Source organism: Myxocyprinus asiaticus, chromosome 46, assembly GCF_019703515.2.
Source record: "Myxocyprinus asiaticus isolate MX2 ecotype Aquarium Trade chromosome 46, UBuf_Myxa_2, whole genome shotgun sequence".
NCBI classification, from domain to species: Eukaryota; Metazoa; Chordata; class Actinopteri; order Cypriniformes; family Catostomidae; genus Myxocyprinus; species Myxocyprinus asiaticus.
Genome location: NC_059389.1, coordinates 18,007,914 through 18,024,117, shown reverse-complemented (window position 1 = coordinate 18,024,117; position 16,204 = coordinate 18,007,914). Strand labels below are relative to the sequence as shown.

At 38.0% G+C, this 16,204-nt stretch overlaps 1 protein-coding gene across 4 annotated transcripts in view; it reads left to right on the top strand.

Annotated features, from left to right (window-relative positions):
• Positions 1–16,204, top strand: part of LOC127436053 (calcium-dependent secretion activator 2-like) — a 225,334-nt gene that overhangs the window by 105,495 nt on the left and 103,635 nt on the right. For all 4 annotated transcript variants that reach the window (XM_051689966.1, XM_051689965.1, XM_051689964.1 and 1 more), the window contains exons 7-11: positions 2,063–2,174; positions 3,443–3,582; positions 8,679–8,745; positions 8,938–9,046; positions 10,685–10,891. In XM_051689966.1, coding sequence (XP_051545926.1) covers positions 2,063–2,174; positions 3,443–3,582; positions 8,679–8,745; positions 8,938–9,046; positions 10,685–10,891 — 635 coding nt within the window. The remainder of the gene's footprint in view (positions 1–2,062; positions 2,175–3,442; positions 3,583–8,678; positions 8,746–8,937; positions 9,047–10,684; positions 10,892–16,204) is intronic.

Below are 16,204 nucleotides of genomic sequence, written 5' to 3'. Positions count from 1 at the left end.
TATTTTAGTATCTTCAAAGTACCAAAGTACCCTTTGCCTAGAATTTGCAGACATGTACTCTTGACATTTTCTCAACCAACTTCTTGAGGTATCACCCTGGGATGCTTTTTAAACAGTATTGAAGGAGTTCCTATCTATGTTGGGCACTTATTGGCTGCTTTTCTTTATTATTTGGTCCAAGTCATCAATTTCAAAAACATTTTTTTTTTTTATTACATTTTAGTTTTATAATGAAATAAATCAATATGTTGGCACAATTATATTTTTGTCTACAAAGCAAATTTCAAACATTTAAGCATACGCCTTCAAATCAAAAGATTTTTAAGATCATGAGAAACATTTCAGTCAAGTGTTTCAAAACTTTTGACCGGTTGTGTGTGTGTGTGTAATAAATATATATATATATATATATATATATATATATATATATATATATATATATATATATATATATATATATATGTGTGTGTGTGTGTGTGTGTGTGTGTGTGTGTGCATGTTTGTGTGTGCATGTTTGTGTATGTATGTGTATATTCTGTATATACCTTAATATAAAAACCAGATAACCTGACTGATTGACTCAACAGTTGTTGGATTACTAGTCAACCAACATGGCCTATCTCTAGCCCAGACACTAAAAACTCTCTCTCTATATATCCAGACAATGATTCAGCATTGTGACAAAGTGGTTGTTGTAGACACAGTCTAGACTAGCTGTGAAAAGTGTATGTCTCCGTTTGTGTGTCTGTGTGATAAACCATAATTAAAGGAATTTGTTGGTTAAATTGATTTAAGTGATTCATTCATTCCATATATTGGTCTGCTTAATCATATGTTTTGCATTTGATAATTTTATCATTATAAACGGATCTCATGTCTTATAAACTCGACCAAGTGTACACACAGCTTTTTTGCATTACAGGCCTAGTTTTAGTACTTCTAAAATTGAGAAAACATGGTTGGCTTGCCATTGGACAATTTAAAACACACTTTGGGGGTTTATTGGTTTAGAAAATGGAACGATAAATGTTCCATGCAGAAGAACTGGAATAAATGTCGGTGCAGATTCTTACATTCAATAAAGTACATTTGCCTCAAGCAACTGTTGACTGAACTGGTGTGTGTGTGTGTGTGTGTGTGTGTGTGTGTGTGTGTTACAGGTTTGGACAGTGTGTTAGATGTGTTAGGATGTTTGAATCATATAATTCTTAGAATCTCACCCACAGACACACACTCACAAAATTATGTGCACTCTGTGACTAGGCCTTACATTTAGGGCCTAGTTGTACTTTTGGAGTCGAGTCTTGCTTTTAGGTCTTGATTAGAGTCGAGTCTTGATTTTAAGACTTGCTTGTAAGGTCAAGCCTTGTTTGTAAAGTGTAGCATAGCTTGCATATTTGAACCTTAATTGACTGTAGAGTCAAATCTAGCTTGTGAAGTCGAGCCTAGCTTGTACAGTCAAGCCTTCATTTTTAGCCTAGCTTGTAGAGTCGGGCCTTGCTGGTAGAGTCGAGCCTTTTCTTTGTACAGTCGGGCCTTTCCGGGCAGGGTCGGTCCTTGCTTGTAGAGTCAGGTGAGTCTGGCCTTGCTGGCTGGGTCGGGCCTTGCTGGCTGGGTCGGGCCTTGCTGGCTGGGTCGGGCCTTGCTGGCGGGATCGGGTCTTGCTGGCGGGATCGGGCCTTGCTTGCTAAATCAAGACTACATTTTGATTATAGACTACAGAAATATATATGTTTGATTTTAGATTATTTCAGTATAGCAAACTACAACATAATATCCTTGTCACAGATCCATTGTCAACTAAATTGGATTTGGATTGTCTTTTTGAGCTCTCTACATAATTTTTTTTTTTTATAAACACTGGATTGAGAAACCATCACAACTGATTTACTATTTTACAAAAGCAGATATCTGTAAATCCTCTATTTTACCACATGTTTATTTGACCAAACAAGAGCAATAAATATTCAGCAGAGACTCATTTAGTTGCAAATCTGGTGAAGAGAAGAATACAAATATATGTCCCCCATTGTGGCTGCTGATTTGTTTTCTTCTAACACAGGTGGGGCACACAAGGAGACTTCACCACCACACACCCCCTGCCTGCGGTCAAAGTCAAACTCTTCACTGAAAGCACGGGAGTCCTGGCTCTGGAGGACAAAGAGCTGGGCAGGGTAAGAAATCCAAGGTTTACGTAAAGCTGCCTTTGTGCTTGAACTCCACGATATGCTTAATTGTTGGCTGATGTTGGGGGACATATGTTGTTCTGCAGACGGCGTGTGAACTGTTATGTGTGTGCACGTGTATGTGTGCGTGTGATTGGAAGTGAGCTGCAGGCAAGGAAATCTCTAGTCATTAGGGCTCATGCTCCCTGAGTAACAGATGGAGACTCCCCATTAGAGACTCTCACCAAACAGATTGCTGCTCCTCCATCGATTACCTGTCTTTAATTGCCTTCTCTCTCTCTTATTCTCTCCTTCTCTGTGTCTGTTGGTTAGTCTAATGCTAAGCGCACACAACAAGACTAGCTCGTAGCCCTGCACACATTTGAAGGCTCACAGTTTCTTATGTAGTTACTTTACAGAACTAATCGTAGACTAGGTCCGTCACTTGCACCATCATTCTCCTCCCCAACTGTAGTTACCATCCCGACGGCAGTGTTCATTCTTGACAATGTCAACAAACAACATGGAAGGTTTGTGAATTTTTTTTTCTTTCTTTTTTTTTTTTTGCACAGATGAGGAAAAAAGAGACAAAAAGTATTGATGAGATTGGCTGATTGGCTTGGTCATTGCTCCTCTCTCGCTAATTGGGACTGTGCGCACACCTGACGACTGTTTGGCCATATTTCAGTTTGAAATAATTGTTATGTAAAATGATTGAAAATCATCCCTCTTTTCTTGTTTAATCAATGTGACAGAACATCTCTCTCCTCTCCTACTCTTCACTCTCAAATTACATACATACATACATACATGACTTGCATAGACATATTTAAGAGATGAAGCCTGACAAAGCACTAAAGAAATCTGCAAACAGACGTAATCCTGAGAGCAGTGCAGTCGAAAATACAGCTGAATAAAGATAAATGAGAATCAAAAAGAAAGAATGCATTTTGAGACTTGTTACGCTAACAGAGAAGGCTTTGCTGGCCCTGAGAGTTCACCACTGCTAGAACTATGCACACTAGAACAGCATCGGTGACTGGCAAGTGCTGCAAGTTGGTTACAATCTTTTTGTCGCAAACTAGTTATAAAACTTAAAATATCCAAAGCCGAAAAGCTTCAGTCTTGTCTGTGCTTGGCTAAACCCTCTCTTTCTCTTTTGTACATCATCTCCCATCACCCCCCTTCACACCATTTCTCCAGATGCTCATCCAGGTGTATCAGTCCTAATCATGTTTTTCCCCTTTTTTTCTTGTCTTTTCTCTCATTCTCTCCAGGTTGTTCTTCATCCCACCACAAATGGACCCAAAACAGCAGAGTTGCACAAGATGGTGGTTCCTAAGAACAGCCAAGATGTAGATCTGAAAATTAAACTGGCTGTCCGCATGGACAAGCCTCCCAACATGAAGCACAGTGGGTACGTCTCTAATGATGCCTATTCCATATACTGTATCTCCATGCTTTTGAAATATCGATATATCCTAATGTGCTTTAAAAGTGTTTCTCAATTAATATTTCATTAAAAATTAACAAAATACTATTATTGAGCCAGTGCATAACAAAATCTGTGTATTTATGTCACATCCAAAAACAAAGAAAAGAAGGTCTGCCAGCAGTTATACTACTTACTTGCTCAGACAATATATTTAGGTCTTCTTACTTTTAGTGATACTTGGTGTAGCTAGTTAGACCCGTTCTGATCAAGGGCATTACCCCAAGATTTGCCTCAAGCCTTCCCAGAAACTTATGATGCCCCTACCCTGTCTGACAGCAAAATGATCAAGGGGGACTCTGCCATGGACTGATTGCAAAATGATCAACGTAACACGCCACACACACACACTTTCACATAGGGGCAACAAATTATATCAAAATCTATTGTATCAACAGATGTTTTAGGATGTTCTCTCTGTGTTTTGTTGCTCAGAAATATTGAGACACAGCAAGCCTCTGGTCCTATTTGTTTCCTGTTGTTAGCTCCTTTCTGTTTTTTTTTTTTTTTTTTTTTTTTTTAATTAGTATTCTTAAAATGACAGTAACTGAAAAAAAAAAATTAAAACCCATTTCACTAGCAGCAAGTTTAGAGGAATGAGGAACATTTGGAAAAGCATGCTTACAGTGCCATCAAGTGTCTGATGATGGTATTTGTCATGTAAAACTTGTTCCCCTTAGTATGCAATTCCATTCTTTTCTTGGTCTACCAGAACCTCCTAGAGTCTCTTACTACATCTTACTCTCCAATTGATCCGTAATCTCCCAGTAATGTATCCTCTCTACCAGTTTTTTTCTGTCAGTCTGAAAAGTCCCAAATGTCTTTTTTTTATTTTTTTTATTTATTTTTTTTTAACCTAATTTCCCAATTAATAAGTACAGATGAATCCAAAATATTGGTGCTGTTTTTTCATTTTCTCATTCTTGTCTTCACAAATCCTACGGATCCTTCTGTCTTGTCTGTTACAAGAGATGTCAGTAAATACCATAGTTTCCAAAAGCAAGTAGCACCAGTGAAGATGTGCGGGACCAGCTGCTGGGGTCTCTGCCTCAGCGGGGCGGGGTCAAGGGTTATATCAGTGACATCAGCCTGCTAATTACACAGAAGCCCTGCATGATTCCTCTATAGAGCGGCTCCCTGAGAGCACTGTTGTAATTGCCTCTTCAGCCTGAAATTACCCACTGCAGTCCCCATAAGAAGTTCTTAAAGAGACATAGGCATTCACAAAAACACACTTATGTGGACAGATACTAGCTTAATCAAAATTCTCACATGTAACAGATTATGTATGTTTATGCAGATATTAATAAGCACCAAAACAACATTTATACAATAAATCATTAAATTTGTACAATAATAACTCTAAACATTGACATGGATGTTGGGTTGGATGTATTTTTTTCCCCGGTAATCAACTTAAAGGATTAGTTCAGCCAGAGACTATATAGCAATGCACATTAGCTGTACAAGCCGGGAGAATTTAGTTTTTTTAGCGTAATCTAAGGTAAAGAAGCACAATTTATGATGCCAGTGTTGTCAGATTTTACTGCTGATTTGAAATATGTTCTTTGATCGTAATCTTGACCAACCGTTTTGGAGATTTCGGTCTTTCCCCATTCAAGTATATTGGAGCTGCACTTGTATGCCGCTTGTTTACAGACAAGTAGCTGCCCGAAAATATTCCAAAGATGGCCGCCAGTGGACTGACTTGCTAGAAAGAATTTGGTTCAGCTTTAAATGAAAATTCCTTTTAGGTTGATCTTTACCCACCCTCATGTCATTCTTTATGATATTTATTTCTTCCGTGAGACACAAAAGGCAAGATCTTCACTTGATGGAAAAGAACATTGTCGACAATTTTCCAAGTACCTCCTTTGTGTTACACAGAAGAGTTCAATCAAACACTGTTCAATCAAAACAGTTGGAATGACATGAGGTTGAGTAAATGACTGAATTTAATTTGGTCACTCCTGGTATAAAAGTTAGGAACTAATTCCTGCAAATTCAAACCAAAGAAATTGTAGACTGTACTGTATGTGAAATTATCATTATATAGGTTTCTTTCTCTTTTTTTTAATCCCCTTTTCTCCCAATATGGAATGCCCAATTCCCACTACTTAGTAGGTCCTCGTGGTGGCGTGGTTACCTACCTCAATCCGGGTGGTGGAGGACAAGTCTCAGTTGCCTCCGCTTCTGAGACCGTCAATCCACGCATCTTATCACGTGGCTCATTGTGCATGATACCGCAGAGACTCCCTGAGGAGGCTCATGCTACTCTCCACGATCCACGCAGAACTTACCATGTGTCCCATTGAGTGCGAGAACCCCTAATTGGGACCACGAGGATGTTAACCCATGTGACTCTACCCTCCCTAGCAACCGTTCCAATTTGGTTGCTTAGGAGACCTGGCTGGAGTCACTCAGCACACCCTGGATTCGAACTTGTGACTCCAGGGTTAGTAGTCAGATTATATAAGTTTCTAATGCAAAAATGCAATAGCTTTGATATCGATAACTGATACACAGAAGTGCAAAAGATACAGTTGAAGATTGAAAAAATAGTGGCACTTAGTGGTTTCTGGACACCAGTACAGGAGGAAGGTAACTACTGTATCAATACTGAAAAAGTTGGATCATTCCGGTCTTAAGTTTAGTCAAATTACTCGTACACACACACGCACATAAACACAAAAGCACCTGATGACTGTCCCAGTGTATAAGAAGAGAGGGAAAGCGATTTGTGGGGAGTTTTTCAGGTTGAGTGCACCCCATTAAATGAAGCCATCTGTTTATCAGTGGAGCGACTGCAGAATTGGGAGCCATTCAGTTTTGTGGAGTGACCCTCTGTGGCCCTGAGAGAGAGAGAGAGCCGCCAGCTTCAGTCTGATCAGTCTGTCTCCTGCTCACTGGCTCTTTCTTTCTCCCCCATGTTCCTTTAAACTTCTTTTTGGATCCCTTTAAAACAAGCTCTGCCCTTTTACGTTTCAGGGGCATGGCACACATTAGAGGCTTTTACACATTTATGTTTTTTAGCTCATAAAATCTTCCTTAATCTCACCTTTCAGTTACAGCCATGCATTGCATTTCTGACTCTTTGATTTGTGTCTTAGCATGCAATATTTTGCACTACCAATGCTAAGTGCAGAAAAAATATAAAACGTTGTAGATGTAAGGAGAGTGCAAAGGAGAAAAATACTTAATTTTTCCACATGTAGCTACTACTAACTATAAGAAGGTTCAGTCTGGTTTCAAATTAATTATTTAATTTCCATTTTGTGGGTAAAAGATCAGTTGGTGTGATATAATGTTGAAGAAAAACTAAAACAACTGTAGGATCCGCAATGCTGCCGTTTAACCACATGGGTGCACTGCTACCATTGTAATAACCACCTGCATTGATTCTCCAGAGACACTTTCTCATTGGGTTCTCCAAATACGTTACATTTGACTTTTTGCGGTCCTGTGTTGCGTTTAAGAATTCACAGGGCAATATTATATATCATGAAAAACCAATGGATGATTCCAGGATGTTGGACACTTCATCAGGAGTTTGAGCCGTTGAGCCGGAATTCATTCCCGTCAAAAAATAAATATGGCACCCATTTAAATAAGGTCTATTTGAAGCCAATTTATGTTGTACATTAAGTCGACTTGCAGAGAAAATAACTGAAATCTTCTTTGTATCGCTGAATTAATTATGTCAAACATTTTAAAGTGCTATTATTATGGTCCTTTCTCTGCGCGCGCGCTTGCCGCTTTTCGCATCATGCGACGCGACAAAACTACGAGTTGTTGATAGCTTAAAGGGAGCGTATTGGTTTTTGAAGTTTATTAATGTTCCTCCGGCGCAGAGTGAGTCGAAATCAGCTAGAAAGTGCCTACGGGGCGGCGGAAGTCGTCTCGCCCGCCATTGTTGCCGTCTAAATGGGATCATGTGTATAGAAAGGTGTGTGAGAGTGAGCTGAAAATCACTTTCACAAGTGGATGATTACCTCTGCCACATGTTAACCCAGATTGGCCCGCTTCCATGCTCTTATTGCTCCCTCAGCCTTGACTAGAGTTCCCCCGCCTCACAGTCCATTTATGAAGAATTGATTTCACCATATTTCTGCATCACATCTTTCTTTTTGTCAGACTTCGGAGAATATGAGATTAATCAATATCTTAAAGGAATATTCCAGATTCAATATGAGCTCAATCTACAGCATTTGTGGCATAATGTTGATTACAATAAAAAAAAAAAAAAAAAAAAAAAAAAATGAGGCACTTACAATGGAAGTGAATGGGGCCAATTTTGGGAGAGTTTGAAGGCAGAAACGTGAATCTTATAATTTTATAAAAGCACTTACATTAATTCTTCTATTAAAACCTGTGTATTATTTAAGCTGTAAAGTTGTCTAAATAATTGTTTTTACTATCATTTTAGGGTTTACAATGGTTTATCGTCATGGCAATGAAGTTGTAAAATTGGATAACTTTACACAGAAAAGATTTGTAAGCGATTTTATAACACTAAAATCTTGTTAACACACATTGTTTACGTCTTGTGGCTATACGTTTGAAACGGAGTATTTTAACATTTGCGCATTGGCCCCATTCACTTCCATTGTAACCCAGAATTTTTTGTCTTTTTTTTTTAAGAAAAGGAAAGGCAAGTCAAAAAAATTGTGTGTGTGTGTGTGTGTTGTGTGTGATTATCAACATGCCATAAATGCTATCGATTGAGCTTAACTTGAACCCGGAATATTCCTTTAAGATGCTTTCTCTGTACGTTAATGAGTGAACTATAGAATTCAGGCTTTTATTCAGTAAAATCAGACAAGGTCTATAAACGTCTAATCATTTTAAATACCGCCTTGATGAATATGGTTTGATATTTTGTAGCCTAAGTATATTCTAAGTACATGCCAATGAACTTGTCGGGCAAAAAAGCACTAAAATATCTCGTGATGTTGATGTTTCTGCTGTCGATTTGATTCGACAATGCCACTCTTTTCACATTAATTTCTTTCTCTGTGAAGGTATCTTTACGCCTTAGGCCAGAGAGTTTGGAAACGGTGGAAGAGGAGATATTTTGTACTTGTTCAGGTAGGCCAGTTGTCGAATTGCACGTCCCTCCATGTGAATTTAAATGTTATTTAATTTAAAGTTGGGGGAAAATGTTTGACTGTGTAACAATTAGTTAATTATTTTGAATTCATTTACTTGATATCAAAATTTGTCTGAAGGTAATGCCTGTCATTTTTGTAGTATGGCCTATTTATTTGTGTATTTTTGCAGGTGAGTCAGTACACGTTTGCCATGTGCAGTTACCGGGAGAAGAAGTCAGAGCCGCATGAACTGATGCAGCTGGACGGGTATACGGTAGATTTCTCCGATCCGCAGCCAGGTACGCTCACGCTCAAACGGTAGTGCGTTATTTAATAACTCAGTCAAACGCTTTCGTGGTCATTTAGATTTAATACAATTCAGTCAGGTTCAAAATAACATTTAGAAGACAATGTAGTTTTAAAAAGTACTTAATAATTTTGCATTGCTTACGTTTGAACCGTCAGAATTTGCACGCTGCATTAGCGCGAAAAAACAAAAAAAAAATAAAAAATAAAAACACGGTTACGAATTATCGAACAAACCCAAAATTTCAATTTCATAAGAACTAAATAAAGGTATATAATATGCGCAAACTTAGAAAATTCTTTATTATTAGTTCTGCATTATAATTGCACTAATTAAAATAATGCACGTGGGCTCCCTGAGAGTAAATATTAAACGTCGACATATATAAATGGATTGCAAATCAATGTTAGTTTTTTTAATTTTCAGCGTCATTATTTTAATCAACAAAACCGTATTTACCTTACCTGCAGAGCAGTCTATTTTCTGAAAATGGCTTTGTCTATGAATAGCTTAATTGGCAATTCTGGCCAAAATAATTTGGTGACACTTTACAATAAGGTTACATTTGTTAGGTATTATGAACTTACAATGAACAATTGTTAAAGCATTTATTAATGTTTGTTATGCTACTTAATAAAAATACAGTTGTTCATTGTTAGTTCAAGTTAGTTCATTGTGCATTAACTAAAGTTAACCAGTGTTGGGTGTAATGCATTACTAAGTAATAATTACTGTAATTAAATTACTTTTTCATTGGAAAAAATAAAGTAAGGGATTACTCTTACTTTTTCAGTAATTTAATTCGTTACTTTTGATGTAATTGTTAAATACTATATAGACTCTAGAACAATTCTATATAAAACAATAGTGAATTTAACTAATGTTAAAATATATGTTTTCTAATTTAATGCAGCCCCATTAAATTCTTTGACCAGTTCATGAATAATTAATTAGATTTTATATGATATATTTGAAAGAATTAAAAAACAGTTTCATGTCTATCCTTATATATATTTATTATATATATATTTTTCATCTGGTCAAGGTTGATCAGGGTTTTAGAAAGTAATTAGTAATAAATAATGCAGTTACTTTTCAGAAAGAGTAATTAGTACAGTAATCTAATTACACTGTAGAAGATGTAATTAGTAGTTAGTAATTAATTACTTTTTTTAGAGTAACTTCCCAACACTGTTAGCATATATGTTGAAATGAACATGAACAAAGATTAATAAATGCTTTAATAGTATTGTTCATTTTTAGTTCGTGTTAACTAATGTTGTGTAACTAGTGTTAACAAATGGAACCTTATAAAGTGTTACCAATAATTACAGTTTCTTTGGTTAACAACATATCTCTTTGTATAAGGAAAACAGTCTTATGTTTATATTTCTTGTTCATAAATATATGGAATTTTTATCCATGTACAGCAGCCTTCTCTTTGCAAAGCATTTGATGCTCTGTTATGCACTCATTTGAAACATCAGAATGAAAGTGCATTTGTAAAAACATGAATACATGAAAAAGTTATGTAGTATCAAAATTATAAGCATGACAGTGCATTAATGAGTCAAGTGTTCTTGAATTCATTCATGGTATGTTTTAATATGCAACCAGATCTTCTCTTCAGGTCTTCAGGGAGGTCGAGCCTTCTTCAGTGCTGTCAGAGAAGGTGATCTGGTGGTATTCGCCAGCACTGACGATCAGGACCGTGCTCTGTGGGTCCAGGCCATGTACCGTGCCACAGGCCAGTCCTACAAACCAGTAGCACCTGCCCAGAACCAGCAGAACTGCAGAGGAGGGAACGCTCTAAAAGATGCACCTGTCTCTTTGCTCAGTAGGTTATCTTTTTATGAGAACATTTTGTTCTGTTATTAAAATTACAATCAGACCATTAATCATCTCAGAGATTAAAATAATTTCAAAAGTTTGGCATATGGCATCTTGGAAAATATATCCTTCAAACAACTCATTTGTTCTGCTTGGTTTCAGACAAAAATCATCCTCTTTGAACATAATTTTCTATTCTGATGCTTTAAAGAAAAAAGTCTACAGTAGTAAAATGGTTTCCAAATATTGTAAATTCAGAAATGGTAGGAAAAGGTAGGCTCTTTTTCTGCCACCTCCTGAATTGACTCTGAAATTGGAGGTTGTGGTGTCCAGCCATCGATCCATTGGGCAGCAACACAGACAGAGTCTAAACAAATGTCAGCGGGGGGTTCAAATAACCCAAACACTGCTGCTGAGTGAAAGGAGGAACCCTTACAAAACTCAAATTCTACATTTGCTCACTTTAAAATAAACGGAAAGTGAGATGAATGAGGTTTATATCGTTATTCCTTGTGAACAGTACCTCTGAAGCCAATAGTGAGCTATGGAACATTTTTGCTTAAACTGGTAGTCCTTTATAATTGTAATAAAGTGGATAAAAATTATTGGTAGTGTGAATGCTGTTTTAAGGCTAGTTTCTTGGACACAGATTATGTGCATTTTCAAAACTAATTTTGTTCCTACTGTAGGAAATAACATTATAACTAGCATTGGATTACTTATGAAAAACACCCTCACTTGGTCTTCTTTATGAATTCATTATAAAGCGTCTCTGTGAAGCAACTTATCCTAAAGCTTTTTATGAGAACTAAGGGCATTTGTAAAAATGAATGTTGGCATTTGTGAGTTAACTATGTGCCTTCCTAAAGCCTCAGACGTGTACAGCCCTCCCAGATGTGTGTGAATAAGCACTCCACTAAACACACTGTCTCCATGCTCACAAGCTCTGCCATTGACTCTTTTTAATGGATACCAAAAGCATATTTCTTTTCTATCACTCTCAAGGTCCCTTTTCTCTTGTCTTACTGGAACTTAAATATTTATTTTTATACTCCCATACAATTATTTTTTGATGCATCTTTTCTTGCCTCTGGGATTTGATGTAAAAGGCACATCTCTCAAGAAGTTCAGAGATCCATTGCTTTGCAGGGTCCGAAATGAAGTTGCTGCCACACCTGCCTATGGCGGGTGATTTGATTTAATGGAAATTTACACTCACTGAGCACTTTATTAGAAAAACTATGGTCTTAATAAAGTGCTCGATGTGGTCTTCTGCTGTTGTAGCCGATCCGCCTCAAGGTTTGACATATTTTTCATTCTGAGATGCTATTCTGCTAACTACAATAGAGCGCAACAGTCTGGTTCCAGAAGTAAAAATCCCATTAATTTATCCCATAGATGAATTGATTTTCAATGATAACTTATAAATCTTTAAAGACAGACCAACCATGAGCTACGAGGTTGTTCATTGTTTGTATATGCTTTCGCTGAAGCCACCCGTCTGCATTATCTCAACTTCATTGTTTAAAAATCGTGTTTGATAGAGGAAATCATGGTAAACAACTACATGGTACAGCAGAGAAGGATCCACCAACCAGAGAGCCGCAGCCAACGAAACCCGCAAAACATGGCTCGGAGTGACCGCGTGCTCCAATGTCGCACTGTGAATGACTTAATCGAGTCAGTCTCCCTTCACCCTTAAATTACTTATATATTTGTACATATCGGAATATTTTGCAATAAACATGAAATATATTGTTTCTATACTTATAATCAGCAACATAAAATCAATAGTTTTATATTTTCACATCGTTTTTTATTCAATGACATCATTGCAATGCTTCATGGGATTGTAGTTTGTGCCCTCATGAAAAACGGTAAGTGCACAGCCTTGTACCTTTGTCTTTATGTCCAATTTTCAAATGCTTTTTTTGCCTCAAAACAAAGTTTGTGATGTTGTGATTCACCTCAGAGCTGGTTGGTTTGGTTCATGACTCACAACTCTTTTATTAAGGATTTTATGAAAAGTCTATGGAAGAAATGAATGGGGAAAATACTTCTGGAACCCAGACGGCTGAAAAAGTGGGCAGTCACTGTACAGAGCGTTTATCTGAGTTACCGTAGCCTTTCTGTCAGCTCAAACCAGTCTGGCCATTCTCCATTGACCTCTCTCATCAACAAGGTGTTTTCGTCCACAGAACTGCCGCTCACTGGATGTTTTTTGTTTATGAGTAAACTCTAGAGACTGTTGTGCATGAAAATCCCAGGAGATCAGTAGTTACAGAAATACTCAAACCAGCCCGACTGGCACCAACAATCATGCCACAGTCCAAATCACTGAGATCACATTTTTCCCCCATTCTGATGGTTGATGTGAACATTAACTGAAGCTCCTGACCCGTATCTGCATGATTTTATACATTGCACTGCTGCTAGACGATTGGCTGATTAGATAATCACATGAATAAGTAGGTGTACAGGTGTTCCTAATAAAGTGCTCAGTGAGTGTATATACAGTATATTCATTTTACCGGCCATGAAGCTGTATTTTGCATTATTTTAATTAAATATATTTTTCTCCCTCTGAAAATTAAATTATATAACTGTTTTTGTGGCATATTTGTGGAAAAACAATGCAGGTCATTGTGTCCATTGCTGCACCACAGTCTCCATCTCTCGGTGAAACTGCACCTGCCGCCAAAAACAACAAGATTTTTGTGTGATTTGTGACCTTTTTCCTAATATTTGCATTTTGGTGACTTAATGTGAGGTACACCCCACATTTGTGCCGGCACAAGGAGTTTTGGCAAAAAAAAAAAAAAACATTAGGCATCATAGAATATTTCCACTGAGGTAAAAGTTGTTTGAACCCACGCAAGTTGTGATATGTGTTACTGTTTCATTATGTCAATTACTTTTTAAGTTCTTTAAGTTTTTTACTCAACAAAGCCCATTTTTATTCATGGCTATTAACTAGTTTAAACACTGTGTACATTATCTGGAATGAGGGCAAGTATTTGGACAAGAAACATAAAAAGTCGACTCATTTCAGTTCCTCAGGATATAAAGTGCCTGTTGGATCATGAAAACAGAGCAAAATCTTCATGAATATCTGTCCTTACTGTGCAAATATCATTGCTGTTACTAGTAACCTGGGTATTTGGCCAATTAAAAGATATTGCATTTTTTTAGAAATACTTTTAACACATTGGATTTTATCATTTAATTAAAAATGAATTTTTAAAAATGTTATTAAATTACTAAAATGACTTCACCTACACATCAAAAATCCCAATCTGTTTGATGCAGCTTAACAAAATCCACCACATTTTGGCAAGTCAATAGAGTTATTAATTCAGCCTGACATTGGACTTGCTATCATTGATTGAATCGCACAGATCTTTACGGACACACGTATGAGAACTTCTGCAAGCTCGAAATCCTTCACACACATCCTCAGCTGTCTAACTGATTTACCCTCAACGGTGATTGCAGTCCTCTTATAGCCCGATCACTTGACAAAGGCTTGAGTTTCATATTGAAGCCCATGTGCGCCATGTATCCTGATGGATCACCAATGTCCTGTCCTGCCTCATTAGTCTTTCTGAGTCCGGCTAGTTTCAATTGAAGTGACCCGCTTGGCTGTACCTGTGATTTCGCCCCCGATGCCGTGTTGATTCCTGTCATAAAGCTCCCATCCACCTTGGCAGGAGATGTCAGATGGATGTGACTGCTGCCATGAAGATGGAATGAGAGATGGCCTGGCTGCCTCTTCCGTACCGGGAAGCACCGGAAGGCGTGTTCCCGTGCCTTCAGCTGGAATTAAAGATGACACCCCCTCCCTTGTACACTGACTCCGTCCACTTGTCCATGGATAATAGCTGTAACTTAAAGTTGACATTGATCAATGTTCTGCTTCTGTCAAACCCGATCCGTCAGGCTTGCGCCCCTTGGATCAATACCATACTTCACTCCTCTTTATTACAGCATTTAATCTATATCTCCTTTTGGCTCTTTTCTATCATCCTATCATCTTCGCCAAAAAGATAGCTTATTCTTCTGTGGTAATGAATGTAAAATGACCTACATCAAATTAAAGGGACAGACAATGGACAGTCTAGGCTGGGCACTTTTGTTGGCCTGAAAGAAAAGTAGGTGTTTCCCATGTCAGTTGGTGGACCGTACTTCTGCTCACCTAACATGCGATGGTTTGGGGCAATAAACAAATGCCCACACTGCTTCCAGGCACACACAGGGCTTTTCTCCGTCAATACAAGCCATCCACAAAAGTCATTGGCATGCCAGAAATGGCAGCGTTAATAAAAGCAATCACTAATGCTCGTCTCAAGAAGGTGCCACTGGCCATGGAGGCGTCAGGAGATGCGTCTCAAAAGCCTTGGTCTTTTGTGGTCCTTGTGAAGTGAAGGCCCTCGGTCCGCATATGTGGGCTCTCAACACTCTGCCAGCAAGTGTTAGGCTTTTCATGGACCTCCCCATTAGCCCATTTTGAGGACATTTGCGAGGACTGTAGTGAAAGAATTGGAAATGAACTTGGGCACACTTTTAGTGCTTTCTCCTGCTTTCTCTGCCTCACGTCTTTCTTCCTTTCCCTCTTTCTCTGACTCACTCTGACCCTGTGCCCTCTTTGCATCATGCCAACATGTTGGTGTCCTCTCTACCCATCTGTGTGGTCTTCACATGAAAAAGTCAATGCATACGGGAGAGACCGATGGTGAACATGCACCCTCAAACGCGTGCACACATCAGTCCTAATTACAGCGCTTTTGCAAAGGTGTGCTCCTTTTTACTCAAGGTCGAGACTCAATCAACAGATTGCATCACTTTTCTATGACTCACTTGTTTTCTCATGTCAACGAAAAATTGCTTTAAGTGCTCAGAAGCCACGTATTAATGTTTAAAAACATTTTCCACACATTTTATTCGATTGCCCATATGGCATTTTGCACATTAATGCGGTAAAGATCAGAGCATTCACACAGCAGTATATAAGTAAAGGGCAACCATGTTTTTTGGCTGATTCTGCCCTTTTATTTGAAAAGGCTGAATGCAAGTTTGAATGCAACCGGTGCTCAAAAAAAAAAAAAAGAGTACATTTGTGTGTGCACTTCTGCGCTTGCATTTATGGGAGCGTGTGTGTGTGTGTGTGTGTGTGTGTGTGTGTGTGTGTGTGTGTGTGTGTGTACAGGACAAAGTGCTAATATTTTACAGCAGTTTACAGCCATAATATTTCCGAGCGGCTGCTAGTTTGAAATGTTTGCAGCTGAAAAATTTTTTTTTTTTTTGGCCTAAAGAGGTGAAA